The sequence below is a fragment of the Phaenicophaeus curvirostris genome, chromosome W (genome assembly GCF_032191515.1).
Source record: "Phaenicophaeus curvirostris isolate KB17595 chromosome W, BPBGC_Pcur_1.0, whole genome shotgun sequence".
Taxonomy (NCBI): domain Eukaryota; kingdom Metazoa; phylum Chordata; class Aves; order Cuculiformes; family Cuculidae; genus Phaenicophaeus; species Phaenicophaeus curvirostris.
In genome coordinates, this window is record NC_091430.1 from 1544597 (window position 1) to 1568327 (window position 23731).

At 38.2% G+C, this 23731-nt stretch overlaps 1 protein-coding gene across 6 annotated transcripts in view; it reads right to left on the minus strand.

Moving 5' to 3' along the window:
- Positions 1-243: 243 nt before the first annotated feature.
- The window catches only part of LOC138732936 (zinc finger RNA-binding protein-like), a 57748-nt gene continuing 34260 nt past the window's right edge, over positions 244-23731 (minus strand). For 2 of the 6 annotated variants that reach the window (XM_069879725.1, XM_069879722.1), the window contains exons 10-20: positions 22126-22245; positions 21004-21149; positions 20460-20622; positions 18235-18440; positions 17857-18007; positions 16274-16415; positions 11265-11362; positions 10351-10446; positions 7305-7416; positions 7094-7191; positions 1051-4214 (exon numbers count right to left, since the gene is read on the minus strand). In XM_069879725.1, coding sequence (XP_069735826.1) covers positions 4035-4214; positions 7094-7191; positions 7305-7416; positions 10351-10446; positions 11265-11362; positions 16274-16415; positions 17857-18007; positions 18235-18440; positions 20460-20622; positions 21004-21149; positions 22126-22245 — 1512 coding nt within the window. In that variant the 3' untranslated portion in view covers positions 1051-4034. Of the gene's footprint in view, positions 576-1050; positions 4215-7093; positions 7192-7304; positions 7417-10350; positions 10447-11264; positions 11363-13791; positions 13832-16273; positions 16416-16981; positions 17094-17856; positions 18008-18234; positions 18441-20459; positions 20623-21003; positions 21150-22125; positions 22246-23731 lie in introns of those variants that run through there. The other 4 variants (XM_069879724.1, XR_011339341.1, XM_069879726.1 and 1 more) reach the window with 4 other exon arrangements.

Here is a 23731-nt window from a genome sequence, read left to right on the forward strand (position 1 = left end):
ACATACCGCAGATATCACTTTCTCACAAGAAAAGGATGTGTTCAGTACATATTTTAACAGTATTACTTCTTTAAACTGTGCAAGGTTTAAACACTGAAACACTGAAAAATAGTTATTAAAATACAGACAGATGCAGGTTACACAGACATAGTTTAGAAACTGCAGATCCAGTTGGATTTAAGTTTTGGACATGCTTGAAATCTAGAGAAAGTTTTTACTTTTCAAACAGCTTCAAAGCATGAATTTCTATTGAGGGTCACTTTTCAAATTAGAATCATTGCAGTAAACAGGAAATACAGTAACGATATAATCCAAGCCCTTTTATGACAAGTTTCCCTGCTACGGGAACCTGGCAGGAAAGAGAGTCTCAAAAAAACCAAGTATCACAAGAATACAAGGTCTGACACCTCGAGACTGCACCTGTAACTCTTTATTTAACAAGTTAAGCAAATCAACTATGCTCACCTTCACAACAGTTCCCTTCTGAGCTGACACACGGCTGCATCTGACGCAATTCCACAGATCACTCTCTGAAAGGCTGTTGAGGATCACCGTCGGTTTAGCTTTCACGTCTTCTGTCAACAGAAAAACAGGTTCCTTTGAGCACTGACTTGATCTTTGGGCTGTTCACATGCCTCAGTCGATAGTTGAAAAGTTTCTGTTGCGGATTTCTTCAGTTTCACAAGAAACTTGATGTTCACTCGCTGTTCACTATTGCACCTGACATTTTCTGACCGAGGGTAAGGCAACGTCTGTATTTCAACGTGTGTCCATTCGCACTGAGTGAAGGGGTCGAGCTGAGCCCTGTCTCACTGTGACAGGTTAGAGCATGTTCTAGAACCAGCTCTCCGTCTCTCCCCTCCCCATCTTGGTTCCCCAGCTATAGGGTTAGTCTCAGGTTTCTCGTGTCAGACCTTGTATATATACACATTTGCACAAATCCGAATGAGAAATTGGAACAAAATTGGAGAATACAAATTAACAGCTGTTAACAGAATTAAGCCTGATTTTTTATTTGGATGTAAATCAAAACCGTTGTGATAGTACTGTAGATGACACTCCTTGGATTTTTCTTTTTACTTACCCCAAAACCTAGATGTCTTTTTCATTTCAAAAAGCCTGAGAAATACCACAATGCAGGAAAAACAAAACACCTCGAGAAGATTTATTAAAGATCCTCTCTTTTTGGCTAGGAAAGCTCTTCGGCTTACAGCTTTCAGAGGAAAAAAAAAACCAACAACAACTAGAAGGAAAACAGACGTTCAGGTTGTATCTATCTGTCACTGTACTTTGTAAAGCTATAATGTACAGGTATGACACAAAAAGCCATCACATTCAATAGGTCTATAAGATTAGTACTTTATATAGAATTTTATAATTGGGCAAGAAGCTGATGGCTCATGTCCAACAGACTTGCATTTCTACCAATGTCTCTATACAGGAACCCATGTGAAATCACACTGCTCACAGACAGGACATACTTAAAAACTAAGCAGAGAAGTTAAAGCTTGAAAAAGCTTCAAAACAGAACAGCTCTCATCTTACCAAATTGTTCCTCTAAAGTGAGCACTGAGGGGAAAAGTCTTGTTGTGTACATTTTTCTTTTGTATATGATGACTATAGTGTCTAGTACTTTGAGATTTAATGCACAGCATTGCTGAATAAAAAGTTAAACACTGCTTATTAGTAAATCACTAGCATTATGAAAACATAGGATATTAAAATGATTACATATTTGTAAATTGATTACTTGGTCTTAAGTTTTGTCTAGCTCTGTACATTTTAAAACCTTGTTTGTCCATTCTTCTTAGCTTAACAAGAGTCAGAAGTGACCTAGTTAAAATAACCCATTAATATGAGCAGGAAAACCAGAAACAAACTGTAAATTCACTCTTCATAACACAGTGCAAAAATCATGGTCACAGCTTCATATTTAATGTGTAATCACTTTAAGTATACAATAGTTCAAAAGATCCAGCAACTGATTAAGAGTAAAAAGCCAGTAGAACAAAAAATACAGGAAACCCAAAATACATCTTTGACCTTTTTAATCCTAAATTTTAGGGTCACATGCCTGAATAGACAAGTTTGCATTATGAGGAAAGAAACTTTGGTATGGAGTTGAACTAGCCACATGAACAGCGCCTACAGCTTTCAAAATAAATAGTAATGTCTAACTAGATATCATGGCAGCAAGATATTCTCTTAAAAAAAAGACTAACAACAAGCACATGCTTGGAGCTATGCATCAAGGCTGGACAACAGAAACTAGTGTAATCTCTTTTTAAAGTAATTTTAAAATGTTAATTATTGTATTCTCATGCTGAAATTGGTAAGAAATCTTTCCTACAATGAGAAAGCTTTCCTTTTATTTGCTAATCACTAATAACCACTCCTTTTAAAATTGCACTACGATGCTTGAAGATCACCATATTATTAAAATTTTTCTTTAAGACTCCCTGTTTTTCTAAAATATTGTATTTTTATTCCACAGGCCCCTGCTGTTAGCAGTAGGTGTTGCAAAAAACCCCATCCCCCTACTCAAAGAGCTATTTATTAAAAAGGTCAAAGATAAATTGGACCTCAAAAAGGTTTTTCTTGATAAATTTCACCATAAATAACAAATGGTGTTCATAATGTGTGATACTTTCCTATAGCCATCGATAAAGTAGTTACAAGAATGTTGGTCTATGTTAATCTGTGTGTTTTATGGGTTTGCAAAAAAGCATAATACACGTTGAACAGAATGAGTGAAACTTCAGTTTCCAGTGTATAATGAATTTTAGTCATTTAATGCATTTTAGTTTTTACTTGCATATTCCATTGTAGTGCTGTGACAACAAATCACACCTAGGTACCAGAGCATACATCAATAGTATGATGTAACTTTACCACAGCACTGCTATATTTAGCTTTTTGAAAGCAACATAAGCATACTTTATGGCCACATCAAATAATTTTGGGTTGGTTTTTTTCTCCTTCAATAAACTTCACTTTTTCAGTAACACTTCACTTTTTAAAATTTGTATTATTGAAAAAAAATCACAGAAAGTTTATACAGGAATAGCTATAAGGAATAACCTTACAGACACTGATATGACAAACATTTATTTTAAGGGCTGAGAGGCATTAATATCATATTGACTGAAAAGAAATTCATAAAGATATTTTTTGGCCTTGCTGTGTCACAAAGTCAATCATACAAAGACCTATGCATTTAACCTAAAATGAAAGTTTTAAATGCCCTTCTATTAAAAAACAAAAACATCATGCAAAACTTTGTTCAGTTAGGCAGCTGCTGTAAAACTGTTGCAAGACCATACTGTATATATTAGCTTTTATATTGCTAATGCACAACTAACAGCAAACTTGATTAGATTAGCACAAATTTGTCTTAATTACACCATTATATCTCACTAAGGGGACAAACGCCACAAGATTGGCAAAAACATTTAATTCTGAGCACTCAAATGGCAGGATAATTATGTGTTGTAACCCCTTCATATTTAGAAAAAAAACACACCAACATAATCCTGTAAAATATTAATTGGGAGGGGAACAGTTTATACTATCTAACACAAAGTAACTTATACAACTAGTGTCAAAGGCAAACAAAAACTAAATAAAAAGTCAAAATACACATAGCAACAAAAGCACAAATGCTGTGTTAAATTCAGTCAATATAAGACAATGACGCACTTGTTAATAAAAAAAGACAAAAAAAGACAAAAAAAGAAGAAAAGTTACTAAAGTTAGCAACACATTTCAAGAAAATGCAATGAGGAAAAAAACTCAAACTATTTTTTCCAATGACAATAGAATTTTCATTTGCAGTCTTTTCATCAATAGTTTGTCTGATACAGTACATCCATTAAAATATTCATAATCCACAGAAGAGTTATGTTGTTCTCTTTCAAATCTAATTACAAATTTGGTTTAGGATGTTTTAAAAAGACGTTATGATGTCTGTTTAAAAGAAAGGCAACAAATGGACCTTTTATCACCTTTGATCTTAGCACTGATGACAAACATTTTTAAAAGTTATCATAATCTTTTTTGTCTTTTTTTCCCTCTGCTTCAAATCCATCGACCCCATCACTGTCCCTTCTCCTTTTACGATTATTATGGATGTTGAAGCGTTGATTCATCTGTGGTAACAGATCCATTCCTAAAACTTTGTGTATTTGTCGGAATGCAAGAAGTCTCAGCGCAAGCTAGAAAAAGGGTAGAAAGAAGATATTTTGGTTAGAAACAAATCTCAATTTTGAGTAATTTTTTCAAATTAATGAAGAACACGAGTGGTGTATATTATCCTTAACTCTTATTATCCCCCCTTCATTCCCACAACAAAGTCAACACAACAAAACATGTAGAATCATAGAATAAACAGGTTGGAAGAAACCCACCGGATCATCGAGTCCAACCATTCCTATCAAACACTAACCCATGCCCCTTAGCACCTCGTCCATTCGTGCCTTAAACACCTCCAGGGAAGGTGAATCAACCCCCTCCCTGGGCAGCCTCTGCCAGTGCCCAATGACCCTTTCTGTGAAGAATTTTTTCCTAATGTCCAGCCTAAACCTCCCCTGGCGGAGCTTGAGGCCATTCCCTCTTGTCCTGTCCCCTGTCACTTGGGAGAAGAGGCCAGCACCCTCCTCTCTACAACCTCCTTTCAGGTAGTTGTAGAGAGCAATGAGGTCTCCCCTCAGCCTCCTCTTCTCCAGGCTAAACAACCCCAGCTCTACCAGATGTTCCTCATAAGGCCTGTTCTCCAGCCCCTTCACCAGCTTGGTTGCTCTTCTCTGGACTCGCTCCAGAGCCTCAACAGCCTCCTTGTGGTGAGGGGCCCAGAAATGAACACAGGATTCGAGAAGCGGTCTCACCAGTGCTGAGTACAGAGGGAGAATAACCTCCCTGGACCTGCTGGTCACACCATTTCTGATACAAGCCAAGATGCCATTGGCCTTCTTGGCCACCTGGGCACACTGCTGCCTCATGTTCAGATGGCTGTCAACCAGCACCCCCAGGTCCTTCTCCTCCAGGCAGCTCTCCAGACAGACTTCTAGTCTGTAGCACTGCATAGGGTTGTTGTGCCCCAAGTGCAGGACCCGGCATTTGGCCTTGTTAAACCTCATGCCATTGGACTCTGCCCAGCGGTCCAGCCTGTTCAGATCCCTCTGCAGAGCCTCCCTACCCTCCAGCAGACCGACATTACCTCCCAGCTTAGTGTCATCCACAAACTTGCTAAGGGTGCACTCGATGCCTTTATCCAGGTCATTGATCAAGACATTGAACAGGGCTGGACCCAGCACTGAGCCCTGGGGAACCCCACTTGTCACTGGCCTCCAGCTGGATTTCACACCATTTCCCACCACTCTCTGGGCCCGGCCAGCCAACCAGTTTTCCTCCCAGGAGAGTGTGCGCCTGTCCAGGCCAGAGCCTGACAGTTTCCTAAGCAGAATGCTGTGAGAAACTGTCAAAGGCTTTACTAAGTCCATGAAGATCACATCCACAGCCTTTCCCTCATCCAGTAGGTGAGTCACTTGGTCCTAGAAGGCGATCAGGTTAATTTTGGAAGACCTGCCTTTTGTGAACCCATGCTGACTGGGCCTGATCACCTGGTTCTCTTGCATGTGCTTCATGATAGCACTCAAGATCACCTGTTCCATGACTTTCCCTGGCACTGAGGTCAGACTGACAGGCCTGTAGTTCCCTGGATCCTCCCTGTGACCCTTCTTGTAGATGGGCACAACATCAGCCAGTCTCCAGTCCAGTGGGACTTCCCCAGTCAGCCAGGACTGCTGGAAGATGATGGAAAGGGGTTTGGCCAGCACATCCGCCAGCTCCTTCAATACCCTTGGTTGGATCCCATCCGGCCCCATAGACTTGTGGGTGTCGAGTTGGGCTAGCAAGGCTCTGACCACCTCCTCTTGGATCATGGGAGCCTCATTCTGCTCCTATAACTCCTGGGTTTGTACACAGAGGGAGCAACTTTCTTTACAATTAAAGACTGAGGCAAAGAAGGCATTAAGTACCTCAGCCTTTTCCTCATCCCCTGTCACTGCTGTTCCGTCTGAGTCCAATAGGGACTGTATGGTCTCCCTAGTCCTCCTTTTATTGTTAATATATTTATAGAAAGATTTTTTGTTATCTTTCACAGACTTTGCCAATATGATTTCTAGCTGGGCCTTAGCCGTCCTGATTTTTTCTCTGCACAGTCTCACTTCCCTCCTGTAGTCCATCCAAGATGCCTGTCCCTTCTTCCAAAGCCCATCTTATCTTCTCCTTGATATCACTCAAGATCTTTCTGTTCAACCAAGCTATTTTTCTCCCCTGCCGGCTTTTTTTCTGGAACATGGGGATGGCTTTCTCCTGAGCTGCTAGGATTTCCTTTTTGAAGAGCTCCCAGCCCTCATGGGCTCCCTTGCCCTTAAGTACTGTATTTCACATTTGCTGCTTCTGTACAAAGTACATCATCTTAGCTTAAAAGCAATACACATTTTAGCTGCTGGACTTGCACTTGAAGCAGCCAAGGTTTGTCACATAGAATCATAGAATCGTTAGGGTAGGAAGGGACCTTAAAGATCATCTAGTTCCAACCCCCCTGCCATGGGCAGGGACACGTCCCACTAGATCAGGCTGCCCAAGGCCCCATCCAACCCGGCCTTGAACACCTCCAGGGATGGGGCATGTCGCATTACACATTAGTACTCTTGAGCAAAAGGAACAAATGAAGAGGTAGGGACAGTAACCTCTTAAGCTGCAAGCATGAATGGTCAATACTGTAAGTGGACACAATAAATATTAAAAATTAAACTTACACAGATTTATTTATGAAATATTAAACGCCAATGTATTTTTAAATCTAATACTATTACATTATTTTTAGTGCAAAAATGAACACTATTATACATCATCCTCTGTTTTGACATTTTCATTGCCTAGCTTAAGACTCACCATCTGAAAGATCAGACTTTATTCTAAGAGAGGAAAATTCATGTCCACCATATAGTTCCATTTAAAAAACAAACAAACAATCCCACCCAAAAAAACAGTCATCAAATTTCGTTACTTCATACATACTTTTCCTTACCTGGGCACTTGAAGTGATATCCTCTCGTTGCTGATCTGTCATTACAGCAAGTGTATCAAAAGGATCTTTCTCACAAGGGTCTAGAAGACCAGGACCACCTACAACGGTTAGGCTAATTAGAAGCACCTCTCTACCTTATTTCAACCAAGATTACAGATTTTACATTAGTTAAGCATAAGTAGTATATAGACACTGATCAAATGCAACTTGCCTTTAAGGATGATTCCTGAAGATATACACTCAAAAACTCTTCTCAGTGCATCCCCAGGACTCTGTGGTCCAGTAGCACTGCTAATTGCTTTTTCCACAAGCAACTCCATAGCCTAGACCAACAATAAAAAAATCCAGCCAATTTAGAAGATTGATTAAACCAGAAAAAAAGCTACTACTAAGTTTTTCCTGGATATAGGCTAACACTAACTCAGATGTTAAACAAGTGTAAAAAAAACCTTTGATGATAAACAGGTTTTCTAAAATTTACACATTTTTTATATTAGTTAAAATGGTTAAAATTATTAGCTGTATTTTAAATAGTTTTTTCCTGTGAATATTTCCATTTTTTTATTTTATTAGACTCTATTTTTTCCAGAAAAACCCATAAAATATATTTGTAAAAGTAAAGAATAGCTTTCCTTAGCTTTTTCAGCATTCAATGGATGTTTCATTACCACCTCTTTGGCAAGATTCATTTTCACACAATGTGTCTCTCTTGGTTTTTTGTGGGTTTTGTGGGGAGTTCATTTTTTTGGTTCCTCTCCTGAGTTCACAGCTATTCAAGTGTTGACTTTTATTGTTATCTTTCAAGAATAAATGCCTATTCCATTGCATGTGAGTAACTATAGGCATTGTTGATTACAATCCTTCACTAAGGGTGCCCACTCCTTTCTACCTCTTTTTACCTCAATTTAACTGACAAATTTCAATTCTTGAGCATGGTATTTCCATACTCCCACTGTATCACTTAGGATCAAGCTTTTGAGGTTTAGCAACAGTAATTTAGTTATTTTCAAGTATGAAACAAAATACAGCAGGAAAGAAATAAAGTAGAGCATGTTACTTCATTCATTCAAATCTAGTTCTTTTGGATCCTCATACAATACATTGATGTCCACAACTTAAACCTAAGAAAATGTGAATTATGATGCCCTGGTGTTTATGTGCACAAAAGGCTGGATTTCAAGTTTGAAAAAAATAAACCTTGAATATTAGTTCCTTATAACTTGTAGGAACTTGACAAAAAATTTCTAATTTAGTTTTTATTTTTAGGTATATAAAGAGGCTGATACTAATGTCTGCATTTAGACTTCTTAATGTTTTCTATTATTACAACTACTTAGGCTTTTTTAAAAGCTCTGGCATCTCTTTGGCTTGTAACAGGCTTCTAGCATACAGGTCAGGAGAAGTGTATTCAGAAAGATATATTTCTTTGATCTACAACATTTCATCCTCAACTGTCAGAAATTACATATATTTAAAATCACCATTTTCATTCTGTCATTGTTTTTGTCAGTAAGACTTTGCCAACAGGACAAAAGAACAACTGACTACACAGACTTCAATGTTGATTCATGTCACTGACAATGCATCAGGTACCAGGAGCAAGCCAAGAAGCACTTTAGGCCTGACATACTGCTTCACATCTCTCTTCCCTTCTGGCTGTGCCTTAGAACAGATATTATGAGAAATAAGAAACAACATTCTTCGTTCTTCATCTATGTGCCTGCTGTGTGTTGCAACAGTTCTAAGGATGCTTTTCTAAGTGTGATAGGGTTTATTCTTTGGCAACTGTGGTAGTGTGATTCTTTCCCCTCCCCTGCTAGGCCACACAGACCATTCTAAGCTGCTTAGCACAACCTCTGACACACTTGGAACAACACCTTCCCTCCCCTCTCTGGGCTACTACCTGATCCAATAGAACACAGGCTTTATAGGGAGAAGAATTCCCATTGTACAGAGGCAGTGATCCAGGACACCAAGGCATCTCCCTTGGCCTACCTGAAACTGCTATGCTTGGGAAAGAAACATCACCTGAAGAAGGGGACTGATAATCAATCATCTTGACCAAGCACACCGGAGAGAGAATACCCATTAGTCACAATGCAGTGATCCAGAGCACTTGAGCACCCCCTCAGCACTCTTGGGGTCCTGTGTGCCTGGGGAAAGGTTCCCTTGTTGCCTGAGCAAGAGACTGACCATCAGTCACCTCCAGGCAGCTGAATATGCCTGATACTTGGATAATGGCCCAAGTGAGATGGTCTGATATAACTGGTATAAATTGCCAGTTATATGACATCTTCCAAGTGCGGCCAAAGTGAACACTGAAATAGCAAAAAATTAAAATTCAAACATCTGATGAAAGTAAATTATCTCAAAACCCTATAAGTAAGTGATCATATGGAAGGCTGTTGAGCTCTTCTGGATTGCAGCAGGCTGGGTCCAGTTGCCCCTGAGTCGGGATGCCTCTCAGGTGGTATGCATGATCTCATTTGCAAACACAGCAAATTAAAAGGCCTTAGGTGGAGTCATCCCCCCTTGGGAGCAAATCATCACCTGTTGGGAATGCTGGTGCACTGAATGAGAGTATTCTCACCAATCTCAAGGAATCTTTCAGATATTTCAGATAAATTTTATCAGAAGTAATTTAATAAAATTTAATAAAACATTTCTCATTGAAATAATGCCAACTGCTGTAACTGCCTTGACAATGTTAGCACTCTTCCTGCCAAAACTGAAAAGTCTACATTAGGAAGCAGCACAGTGGAACAGGATTTGGTCTATGAAACAAAACACTCATTGCTGAGTTTACCTCCACATATACACATTTCAGACTAAGTTTATCCAGTCCACAGACTGAACATCTGTTAATATTTGGAGCACAGATTTCACTCCTAGAGAGCAAGGAACAGTATAAAGGAATGCTCTAAGAACACTCGGCTGCAAGAATTGAGAGGTAGCTGGGTACAATGTAGACATCTATTTCTAAGTGACATGGATTAGAAGACTAATGGCGACACGTCCACTAACTATTACTGTGGTATTTCATATATTAATGATCACAGGAATTACTGTGATTTATTCTTTCAAGTAGCCTTTTTGCTCCTACTTTCTGCTACACACACAGAAAAACAAAAATCCCAAACAAAAAATCCCAAACTCCTTGAAAAATTCTACATTTTAAAACTGTAGTAACACTTTCCTATTCTTTACTTGCAGTACCATGTGCATTAAAAAGACTCATCCAAAAGAACATTACTCACCCAGCTTGGAAAATCAGACCAAGTTGGAACCCGTTGACAGAGGTCACGAAGAATACGTATGATAACCACACAGGACTGCAGACCATTAGCTCTAGCCTTGAGAGCAATACAAAATCAAATTAATTAATCCCAGCACCTACAGCAAATGGGACTTGTTGAAAGACTAAAACACCACTGTTCAATGGAAGCTCAGATATAAGACAGACAAATCATTCTATAACTTTATTCCATGAGCTGCCATTTACAGCAGTATTTTATATGGGGTTAGTAATTTAAGGTGTTAGAAGTCAAAGTGCACAGGTTATACAAGAATAAGGTTTCTTGATCTCCTGTACACTTTGACCTATGTTCACTTCTAAAAATAAATACAGTATTTTTTCTATATTAGAAATAAAAAAGATAAAGTGAAGGTTTAAGAAATAGGTATAGAGACTGAAAGGTCAAGGCAATCTCTTTGGTTTCTTTACTGTGCCTTTGCCAGAATGCAAAGTCACTAAACCAAACAGTCGCTTCTCGCCTTTCATTCCCTATGCTTAATATGCTTAAAGAAATAGGAAAAAAGGTCTTAAACCTAAACACAAAGCTTTAAATGCATATTGCATTATTTAAAGCAAAGTTACTCTGCAGCCTTATGGAATATATAACAAATATACAACATATGATCACCCCAAGCGAGTCATGCTTTCAACATCGCCTTCTCAGATCAGAAAAAAAAAATCATTTCAAATGAGCAATAACTGCATAAAGCAGTTCCTCCATACTCAACCTTCTACATTTGAATTTAGGGACCAGAAGAATATATAGTACTATTAGCATGAACAACACAGAGTGTTTTCACACACTTAAACATTTATATTGCAACTGAACTAATCTCTCATAAGGCTACAAGAAGAAAGTAAAATGATGTTCCAAACCTGGAACCACTTAGCGTGGCGTAGAGCAGCCAGAGCGTCAAGGCATTTTTGCCTGTCCAAGACGTCCGGTGGATCTTTCACCATACCCGAGGTTACATCTAAAATGGATTGAATTGGCAAAATGCAGTGAGGAATGGGTGTTTGACCAGGTGAGCAAGACACTTCCTTAAACTAGCTTCAATGTCACACGTGCCATTTAAAGTTTAAACATTTGAACAACAAATGTAAATGTTCAATAAAAGCCATTCAATTAGGATTAGGGCATCAACCCAGTATGAAGATCAAGAGCATATTATACTTTAGCTCTCAGGTTATTTTCGAATGCATTGCAGATTATGCAATGTGTAGTACTTCTTTATTTAAGATGACACTGGAAAAACACATATTCCCTAAAATTAAATACTGAAGGAAGGCTGGTTTGACACAGTGCACCAGCACAAAGAACGCAAGACAGAAGGAATACAAAAATACACTTTAACCAAGTAGAAACATTCAAACTTAGTTTAATGTAAATGGTCACGTGTTATTTGAGACCAACTCTTTAAAAGAAAAACTAAGAATAAAAAAATATATCTTAAAAGCATTAGATGTTTAGTAATGATATTATTTTTATCATACCTTAAACTTAAAATGGAAATGATTTTGCTTTAAATGAAATGACTAAAGGAATGTGAAATGCTCTTCAGTATTACAGAGTTCTGTTACTTTCTAGTATCCTCTCTCTTACTCATATAAATGAATTCCTCAGCCCGTGATATACGTGCTCCAATATAATTTAGGACACAAGGAAGGATCTGAAAAGGGACTGTTTTACTTAAGATTCAGCAAGAAAAATAAAAGCAAGGAATATTTTAAAAAACAAAACAGAATGTCTGAAAGATAAAGAAAACATAGTAGATCTTGTATATTTAAATGTTCAGAAAAAGATTAATTAAATTACCAAGCTGATTGCTTTGTTACCAGAAAGGATAAGACCACAAGGCCCTTTTGGAAATGGTTTAATCAATGAAACTGGAATCACTGAACAATATGAAATAGTATCTTTAGGTTACTTAAAAGTTGTAGGGATTATAATGCAATGATCAGCTTTAAAAGCTCTTTGTTTTACTAATTATGAAAATGGCTACTGTGACTAGCGACAAAGTATATTGGTAGCATAACTGGTGATACATCAGATAAGATGAAAGAAAAAGCCCTCACTCAATGGCACTAATTTCACAGGAGTTGGCTGTATGGAACAATGAAGTTTACTCCAGCAACATATAGGTAAGTCTGAGAATAAATTTTATATATACATAGTCTCATGAAAGATGCCAGCAAGGAGAAGCTTCTAGGGATGCTGCAGAGAGACAGCTTTGAAACCACCTATTTATACACAAATGTAAAATAAATAATAGAATATTTTACTATACAGAGAACTGAAAAGCCATGTATGAACACAGTGCTACAACTGTGCAGTATAGTAATTAATTTTAATCTGAACTACTACATTCAGATTTGGGCATATTTTTATAGGATAGTCCCATTGCTCTGCACAGGGTTAAAAGGAGAAGGATTTCAAAATAAAAATGAAGCTGAGAAGAACATAGGTATCTTCTCACACAGATATTCAAACTTATAGACTATATGTTGAAGTAGACAGAAGAAAAACTGCACTAACAAGGCATTTACAGAGCAAATGAAGACATTTTAAGTGGTTTTTAATTTAAAATAAAACAAAATGTAACATCCAAAAAAAAATCCCAAGCCTATACAAGAGACGTGCCAGGTAAGATAATAGATGAAATGAGTACAATTTGAATATAAAAGACAAGGAGTACATTTAGAAAAAACCCACAGCAGGAAAAAAGAGGCAAAGTAAGGCTGAGAAATTAAAAATAAAAATATGGGTCTGTTTGGTCTGGTAGCCTAATGAGCCAATTATTTACATTCTTCTAAAACTAGTATGCAAATAGGTGACACGGTGCAAACTTTTATCACAATAATTCACTACATAATTTGAAATTCCAACTACTTCTAGCTCAAAACCCCTTCAATTTGGAAAATAATTTCACTAAAAATAATTACAGTTTAAGTACACAGAAAAGAATCTTAGTGCTGGAAATGTCAGTCTAAAATGTGCTATTAATCCTATGAATACCCTTGAAAACTTAAAAAGACTGTAAGTTAGAAGTTGCAAGGCACCTATTGCACTGAGAATACATTGACTGAAAAAATGCATCCAGGAAACTGTTGTAATACTTAAACTGTGGATTTTTGCATGTCTCTCACATTTCAGGATTAACCCCTTAAAGACTATTTAACTAAATTCAGATGCCTAACCTATCACCCTATTAAGCCAAGACAAAAAAATGAATTAATTTACAAAAACCAAGCACAATTTCTTACTCTATATAACCATTTATTACTAGCCTAAATATAAGGGGTTAATCTTCAATTAGACATGCTGTGTCCACACTACCTCTTCATTAAAGGTTAACAGGTATATCAATTTTGATAAGTTTTATTATGGGAAATACATTTTACCCAGTCAACTACTTCAAGACTAATGTGAACACTGCTTCATTCTAGGAGAGAGACAAAGACAAAAAGAAAAAAAACCACATAAAGTAACAGTAGATGCTAGGACTATGCATCCAAACCCCCTCCTTTGTAAAGCATGGCAGATGTGACACTGAGCTTTAGAAAACCTTGGTCAAAAATCCTTCCGATGTCTTGGCAGCAACCCCTGACAGGAATCAAGTCTCTCTGCTAGAAGGCTTTGGCTTTGGGCTGTTAGCTAAGGATTAAAAAAAGACATGTGTGCACACATATATGTTTTCACAAGTATTTACATTTTGTTTGCTGAAGGAAAGATTCCACAGCAGGGGTTAGAGTACAGTAGCTATGTGGTTAACAATTTTATTTCACACTGTATTTTTTTAAGCCTTTTATCATGTTATGGGATTATTACTCATCAAACATGATTCTACTCCATGTGCAAGTCTCAGTTTCATCTTTACTCAAACTAGTTCTTCTGTTAAAGCCTTCCTTATCACCCAAACTAGCTTCCCAAGCAGGGTAAAAAAAAATATTAAAACTTTAAACCATTTTAAGACACAGAGCATGAGAAGCTGCAGTAAGAAAAACCACAAACACATACCATTACTCTGCAGCAAATAAGCAGCAGTTTTCATTATAAGGCTTTCTTTGCTGCAATAATTTGCAATTCAGTCTTCTATTTGCTCTAGAGTTTCAAAAAGGATCTTTTCTGCATATCAATTTTATACCGCTCAGTGTCTTGAAGAAAAATCTAACTTGATTTTGCTTGCCTAAAGGCAGTACTGCATTCAGCAGAGAATAAATTCACAATGATCATTTTAACTCAAGTGTGGGTCAGACAAAAGTACAGATTTGTTTCCTTTAAGTGGCATAAATTAAGGGACTGATCATAGTAATTTGAAATTTATTTACTTTTTAGTCTATGTCATAGATTTTTAGGTCTGAAAATTGAAATTGAGTATTGTGGCAGGAATCAATATTGCACTTTTGCCCAGTACATTAAGAAATAACCATGATGTTTAAGGTTAACTTCATGTAACAGTTAACATAATTTTATAATCGGATCTTTTAGGTTAAAGTATTCTTTATGAACTCAAATAATATGTGAAGTTTGATTCAGCACAGACAAACCAAGCGTCATGTTACACTTAGACTGTCAAAACCCAAATAAAATTGGTTGAGTATGACAATACATGTAGAAAGCCTTTATAGCTAGGAATAATATGCACAGCTTTAAAATAATGTACAAAGTATTCTTAAAGACTCTTCAGAAGTCATCCAAACTAGAGAATGTATCTTGAATTTTTTCTTTCTGATTATGTAGGATGACTTTGTTAACACAGCTTGTTTACAATGCACTAGTCATAGCTACAGAACATTTACTAATGCAATATAAAAACCTCAAGTATTTTAGAGGCCATGTAATGATGAGATGAAATAAAAAAGCCTCTGTGGCATACATATATACACAAGCACATGTATACATATATACACATACAATTTTTTCAACCTGCATATGAGAGGTTTTAAGATAGCCTCAGATTTCCTATCGGTAGGTTCACTGTCAAACACTAAAACTCAGTTTGCCGTGATCTCTTTCGACTATGAAAATATTAGATTAACAGGAAACAAAAGTTAATTTTATCTGACCCATAAACAAAAAGAACCAATGTACTGCAGACAATAATCATGCTTGTTGAATTAAAAGCTTCTGGAGCTTTCAAAGTGTTATAGAACACATCCTAAAGCAACACTGCTGGCACCAGAGAAACTGTGAACTTCAGAAACGTAAATTGATTTATAAACTCCACCTTCTGCTTCAGCTCAAGGACAAAGCCATTTCTTATTGTACTAGTCTGGGTTTGCTAGTTGGATAGAAGACTGTAATACCAGGAGCCTAAATATACTCTAAAAGCACTCTAGACTGAAAAAAAACAACCTCAGAGAGCTGGAAAAAAAATTGCACTGTCTTTTAAAGTTAGAAGCACTGTTACCATCCATACTAATACCATGTATTATAAAAGTGCATTTTAAGCGGCAGTGCTATTTAGAATGTATAAATGATGGAACACTGATGCAGTTTAAACCCAAAAAGTTGTGATTTTTCTAAATTCATACAATCTTTCTCTTAGGGCAAGATTGCTCTAGAAAGCCAGTTTATAGCCATTTGCTATAAAATACTTAGTTCTCCACATAATTTTATAAGAGGGCAAAAAAAAAGTTTGTACCTTTTCCAGAAAGCTGAGGTTGGACATAAAATTAGAATTTTCAAAGATTAAATAACTGTATCATATAAGCATTTATTTTAACCAACTGTTCTCTACCAAGATTGTTGAAAAACAAGGTTTTGATCAAATAAATTAGTTGTGCCAGCATGTTGCCTTCTAGGACCTTAATGCCATCTTAAGCAGAATAGGTAAACATAAACACAGGTGAGAAAGAAATAGCATTTTTGGTAACTTCCCAACCTCCATCCCTCATGTTTTCCTCCCGAATGACTGGAGATGTCAGTGTGATAGTAACTTGCATTTTGGGTTCCACACATGAATTTAAAATTATTGCTGCTTCTGGGACTGCACACTTGATATCGTATTTCTCAGGGCTTATTACCTAAATATTGAGAAACAGAAATTTCTATTAGCATGTGGCCAAGAAAAGCATGGGGAAGAAAATGGATTTCAACATAGTCTTTTTAATAGAAAGACGGAAACACAATATAATTATATGAAGCAGATACCTCTGTATTCAAAGAAACAGTATACACAATTAAAATTACATATGTATAAACTTGTATACTGTTTCCAAATCACTAATGAAAATACATAGTGTTCACCAAGCATGCAAAAGAAAAAAACTACACATAAAGGAAATTAATATACTAAGTAAATTACATAACAAGAATCATGACAGTGTTTGAGATAAAGAAAAGCCTCGGTGCCACTTAAAATGCCAGTTGGATATGTTTCTCCTTAAAACACAGGAGCCTTTAAAAAGCACAAAGATGCAGTGGTTCTTCTTCAAGCTTACAGTTACAGGATGGGTACCGCTAGGCACATTCTATACTTGGCTGTCTCATGAAAGCAAAGGACAAGATAAACACCAGGGAAAAAATGTAAGAGTAATAAAGTGTTTATTCAGAATTGCTTCTTGCAACTAGAGTTAATAATTCTAAATACCCCCAAAAGGAAGCTGTAGGCACCTCTATCACCTTCTTCCACAAACTAGAGGGACAAGTGACTTCTCCACAAAGCCAGACCAAGATGTGCAGTTTTTAAATTTTCTTCTGTTCTATCAAACAAGAGCAAACCCAACATTATTTTCTAATTAATCTGATCCTGCTAATGCTTCTACCATGCCACTGATTCTACTGAGCATTTTACCAGACTGCATTGAAATATTAATGCTGTGAACAAGCATTCTATAATGATGCTGGACAGGCTTTGTTCAGTAGAGAGCATTGGAGCTAAGGACTTTATTCTGTACTTTCATTTCTTGTAGAAATAGAGCAAATGGTTTATATGAATTCTGTTGAATGGTCTAAGACTGCACGTACTTTTGGTGTGTTTTGTTTTGGTTTTAAAGTGCCAAATTAAAAAAAAACAAAACACAAAACCGAGTTAACTAATTATGCTACAAAGCACTGACACATACAAATTGGAAACAAGACATAAGTACAAACTAGCATTAACGGAGGTCTCTGACATTCAGGCAGTGCAAGCTTCCTCTAACACTGCACAAATTACCTCTATCGCTGCTGGCAACTGGATAACTGTCTTCTGTTCATTTCGATATCCCAGTTAAATGAAATATATTAAATGATGATTGATAATATACCACTAGCATAAACACCTAGACACTCGTATGGACACTATACAGAAAGCAAAACATGCAGCATAATCCCTGAATTCAGATAGAAACCCAGAAAATGAAAAGAAACTGAACTTGAGCTATGAAATGCAGTACAGTCAGCCCTGCAGACATTTGACTCAAGGATAAGTTTTTTACGGTATCTTTATAAAAACTGAAATCCAAAAAGCTAAATTCTACTTACAGCAAGTTGTTTTGGAAGACTGTCAGCAATACGACTGAGTAACATCTTTGAAGGCTTCTCGGCACATAACAAAACAAGATTAACATTTCGGTCTCCACGGAGTAGCAAACCTTTAGCCAAAACGCCTACCCGTAAAACTCCTTTCAAAGCTCTGTGAATTATAGTTAAAAGTTGTATTTAAAATAATATAAAAACCATAAAAATAATCCCAAAGACAGAAAAGTGAAATAAAATATTCCATATACTCTTGAAGACATATGCTGTATGAAAACCCAAAGAGAACAGAATTCCTGGAAGCAGTGATAACAGTGCAAGGAAAACCATAAAATAACTTTGGAAAGAAGTGAAAAAATTCTTAAAAAATAATTTTAAAAATACCTGTCTTTACTGCCATCTTTTTTATCATCTCCCTCTTTGCTCTTGCTTCTTTCATGGTCAGTCATATTGTCAGAAACAAGTTTCAAAGCACGTTCAGTAATAGAAACAATTTTTTGGACTGCTTGAAGTTCCTCTTCTGTTGGATATATAGCTGCATGTTTGGTCATCACATAGCGGTCATCAGAGGAGTCAGGGCGGCGTAGAGGCTATGGGGATATAAGTGAAGATTGGTGAGAAGGAATTGTAAAACATGCTTGAGTGACCTTGCAGCTGGGATGTAGAAAAGCACATAAGCCATGCTAATCATTGCCTAGTCTTGGGTGCTTGACAAGCCGAACCCTTTGTCTTTAGCTAACATAGGCCTGTGAAATTCAGGGCCATACAATGTGCTTGAGATTCCAGCCCTGCTGTGAGAAACGTCAAAGACTCTGCTCTCCTCTGATAAATACAGAAAAAGCAGCAGTTTGCTCTCACTCTTTCTAGCAAGGCCCGAGCTCCTCAGTGCCTGCGTTCCTGGTTGTTTCTTGTGCTGGGTGCTGTTTTGGAGTTGCCCCAGATCATGAGGGTAACGGGAATAAATTTACTTGCACTAGTCACAATCAATCATGTCTGAAAAAACATTAAATGTATCAAAAAAAACCCACATTATGAAATCCCAGGATCAAAAGTATCTCCACAATAAATATCTATTATCTTTCTGTTAACTGGGAAATACTTGCATACTGCTGCAAAATAAAGTATCCATGATTGCTTTCATAAAATCACAGAAGAATTCAAATAGAAAGGGACTTCAGGAGGTCCTCTAGTCCAACCTTCCATGCAAACCACGGTCAGCTGTAAGACCATATCATGTTGCTCAGGGCTTTATCCAGTCAATTCCTGAAAATCAACAAAAATGGAAGCTATACAACATCTGTGTGCTAAAAAATATTTTCTGGATTCAGTCTGAACCTCTTTTGTCTCAGCTTAAGCTGGTTCGCTCCACTGTCTTTATAATGCACAGGTATTAGAAAGCTATTATGTCCCACTGAAGTTATATCTTCTCCAGGCTAAACAAACCCAGATCCCTCTAGTCTCTCTTCACAGGGCATGCACTCCAGACCCCTGACCAAACTGGTAGCCCCACACTGAACCTGCTATGGTTTATCAGTTATCTTTCTTGTACTGGAAAGCCCCAAACTGAATGCAATATTGTACTTTGGGTCTAATGAAAGCTGATCACTTCCCTTTATCTACTGATTATACTTCTGTTAATATCACCCAGGATGCTGTTGGCCTTCCTTGCTGCCAGGGCACTCAGTTGGCTCACATTCAGCTTGCTATCTGCCAAGAACCCCAGGTCCCTTTCAGCTGGGCTGCTACCCAGCCTGTCACTCCCCAGTCCCTCAGTGCAAGGGGTTATAACTTCCCAAGTGCAGCATTAAGCATTTGTCCCTGCAGAATTCCATAAAGTTCCTGTTGGTCCATTTCTCCAGTCTGCCTAGGTCCCTCTGGATGGCAGCCCAACTGTTTTACCCACCCCAAACCGACTCAAGTTTTGAGTCAGCTGAAAACCTGATGAGCGTGTGCTCACTCCATCAACTTTCAGATCACTGATAAGGTGCTAATGAGACAAATCCCAGGATAAACCCATGTGGTACTGCACTTGTTATGAACCTCCAGGTAGAGTATGACACACCACTAACCATTATCCTCTGGGACTTAGAACCCAACCCCTTTTTATGCATAATTTCTTCACAGTTAGATAAATAAAATATAACGCAATTAAATGAAATGAAAAGTAGTAAATAAACCCAGAGAGACTTGTATTTCAGAAGTGTCATACATTCATCAGATAAGCAGACTTACTTTGGAAGATAGGTCCATCTGTGCAGTTTCATCAGTATATAATTTTTTCTTCACTTTTGCAAATCTTTAAGAAACATGGGAGACAACTCAAGCACCACTGAATTACAGAATCATAGAGTGGTTTGGGTTGGAAGGGACCTCAAAGCCCATCCAGTTCCAAACCTCCCGCCATAGGCAGGGACACCTCCCACTGGATCAGGTTGTTCCAAGTCCCATCCAACCTGGCCTTGAACACCTCCAGGGATGGGGCAGCCACCACTGCTCTGGGCAACCTGGGCCAAGGCCTCACCACCAGTAAAAGATTTCTTCCTAATATCTTAACTATGCTTCCTGGTAAATACAGCTTCTATTTTTCCCCCTCAAGTTAAGAAACTCACAGCTGGTCCTTGGGGCTGAGGAGGCATTCCTGGTCTAACTCCCAGCAGTCCTAGAGGTCCTGGAGGACCATGAGGATATCCTCCATCTGGTATTCTGCGACGCTCATCCCAGTGATGCTGCTCTTCCTCCATTCTCCTCCAGTACATGTCCTCTTCATATCGCCTGCAGTGTATCAATCAAAGTGTTCTCTTTATATAGTAGTTAATACTTCCAACAATTCCAAATAAGTTCTTGGATGTCCTCACCAACTCATTACTAGTAATCATAAGCAAACACCAGTGAACTCCAGGGGGTAACTAAAATGAACAGTTATTTTGAAAGCAGGCCTGAATTTATAGCAAATAATTCTAGTAGGTCTACATTCCTCAAAAGAATTGAACACTAACAAACAAAACAAATAAAGACCCCAGAGAGGTAATGACAACATAATTTATAACAAGTACAGAGTTCCAAAAACAAGTATTCAAAATAAGTAACTAGAGAAGCAGAGTAAGTTTTACATAATTTAACTGCAGCTTTTTCTCATTCATTGATAAACATTACCTCATTTCCATCCTCCAGCGTTCTTCCTCTTCTCGTCTTCTCCAGTATTCTTCTTTCTGCATCTGTTTCCTCATCTTTTCTTCTTGAATTTTTCTTGCTCGAATACTGGGCTTTACTTCTACTTGTAAGTCTGGGTTTACTTTTTTCTAGTTCAGAAAAACAATGAATGAAACGTTGATTTGCCTCTTGTCATCTCAAGGTTATGGAGTTCTTCTGACATGTTTAACACAAACTACTGGTCTACGATAAAATCAATGGGAGTAAAATGCAGTTAGAGAACTGCACTGAATGAATAGTTGAAGAAGAAAAATCTGTATCCAGTATTGTAAAGGAAAGAAACAGCAGCATATTACAAAGAGCATGATTTCCCTCTTCAACTATAACAGAATAAAGCAATTTCAGATTAAAATCTTACATGAAATACTAAGTAATTTGCTGTTCATTCTGTAGCAAGATGATGAATCTATAGCCTGAAAAAAAATTCATCTTGACTGCAGTGTGCTTCCAGATGCTCTGTTCCTGAAGGGTCCCTCACATAGGGGCATAATCACGAGTGACTGAATACATTTTTCGGGCATCTTTTTCTCTTCTTTCATCTTTTTCATAATCATGCAGGCCCATTGTATCTCCTGTGACCACAGTAGGTTCTTCCTATATAATCTTATACTAATCAAAGCGTACGCCATATGTCAGGGCAGGTGTCTCTCCATTCATGACTAAAAGTCTGCAACGCTTGTTTCTCTAATGTCTCCACAAAGGGTTTATGTTGCTTATCCTGCCAAAAACATTGAGCACTACTATTTACACTATTTGAAATTCATGGTAAAGGACGGCAAGCACCTAACGTGCTTGCATATGTTGTACGAATATTTTAATTTTGCACAGGTTGCCTGAAAACAATGTTCAGAATGTTTAAAGAAAAACCCCAAACCAAAATGCAGTTTCACAGTCTGCATTACTACTTTAAAGACTATACTCCCTAAGAAATAGATTTCTCTAGCTTTTTTTATATGCTGTTTAATCAGAGTACCTACTTTTGACTAGTTTAAAATGTAAGAATGTGTAATCAGTCAGCTGACATCAAGTGGGTTTTCAGATAGAAGCATTAGCATTTCTACTAACCTTATACTGAAGTCTGTGCCGCCTCCCTTTTAAGTGCATCTCCTTGGCATTAGGATCATTAAAACTGCATTCACAAAGTTTACAGTGAAAGCGGATCACCTTTCCTTCATCATTTCTTACCTGGAGAATAAAGTTATAATACGCTAATTCAGTGACATTGGATAATGTCTACCCATCTCCAAACACGCTAAAGAGCTCATGCAGTAACCGAGAGAAGGCAAAATAGAACTTTTGATTCTGACAGGCACACTATTGTGTTTAGTAATGAATGAAGTTCTTCCATTCCAAGGAGTGCATTTTTAAACTCAAGCCTGAACATATCGAGTTGAATAATTACAAGCCTGCAAGTGATGAAAAATTTTCATCAGGCTTCACCCACATATCTCATGCCACCCACGTGAAGAATGCCCCAGTGAGCATGAGAGAAATGGACACAAGCCTTTGCAGGTTCAATACCTTGTCGCTCTTATCTTCAAGGAGGACCCAGGGAATTACAGGCTAGTCAGCCTCGCCTCAGGCCCTGGGAAGATGATGGAGCAGCTAATCTTGGAAGCCTTTTCCGGGCACATTAAGGACAAGAAAACTGTCATCAGTAGTCAACATGACTTCACCAAGGGGAAGTTGTGCTTGATCAACTTGATAAGCTCCTGCAATGAAATGACTGGCCTGCTAGATGTGGAGAGCAGTTGATATTGTCTACCTGGACTTCAGGAAAGCCTTTGACACAGTCTCACATATCCTCATAGACAAGCTGGATGAGTGTGCAGTGAGGTGGATTAAAAGCTGGCTGAATGGCAAGTCCCAGAGGGTGGTGATCAGTAGAATGAAATCTAGTTGGAGGCTAGTAACTAGCAGTGTACCCCAGGGCTCAATACTGGGTCCAGTTCTGTTTAACATCTTCATTAATGATCTGGATGATGGGGTAGTGTACCCTCAACAAGTTTGCTGATGATACAAAACTGGGAGCAGTGGCTGATGCACCAGAGGGTTGCGCTGCCATCCAGAGAGAGAGATCTCAACGGGCTGGAGAAGCAGGCTGACAGGAACTTTGTGAAGTTCAACAGGGGGAAGTGCAAAGTCCCGCACCTGGGAAGGAACAATCCCAGGGACCAATATATGCTGGGGGCCACCCAGCTGGAAAGCAGCTCGGCAGCAAAGGACCTGATGGGTCCCGGTGAACATCAAGTTGAACTTGAGCCAACAATATTCCCTTGCAGCAAAGAAGGCAAATGGCATCCTGGGCTGCGTTAGACAAAGTATTGCCAGCAGGTCGAGGGAGCTGGCTGATCATTCCTCTCTACTCAGCACTGGTGAGGCCACGCCTGGAGTCCTGTGTCCAGTTCTGGGCTATCCAGTGCAAGGGGGACATGGGCATAGTGGAGAGAGAGTCCAATGAAAGGCCACAAAGATGATAAAGGAACTGGAGCTTCTCTCCTATGAGGAAAGGCTGAGAGAGCTGGGGCTGTTCAGCCCGGAGATGAGAAGGCTCGGGGGGATCTTATTAATATAAATACTTGAAGAAAGGGTGCAAAGACGACAGAGCCAGGCTCTTTTCAGTGGTGCCCAGTGACAGGACCATAGGCAATGGGCACAAATTGAAACACAG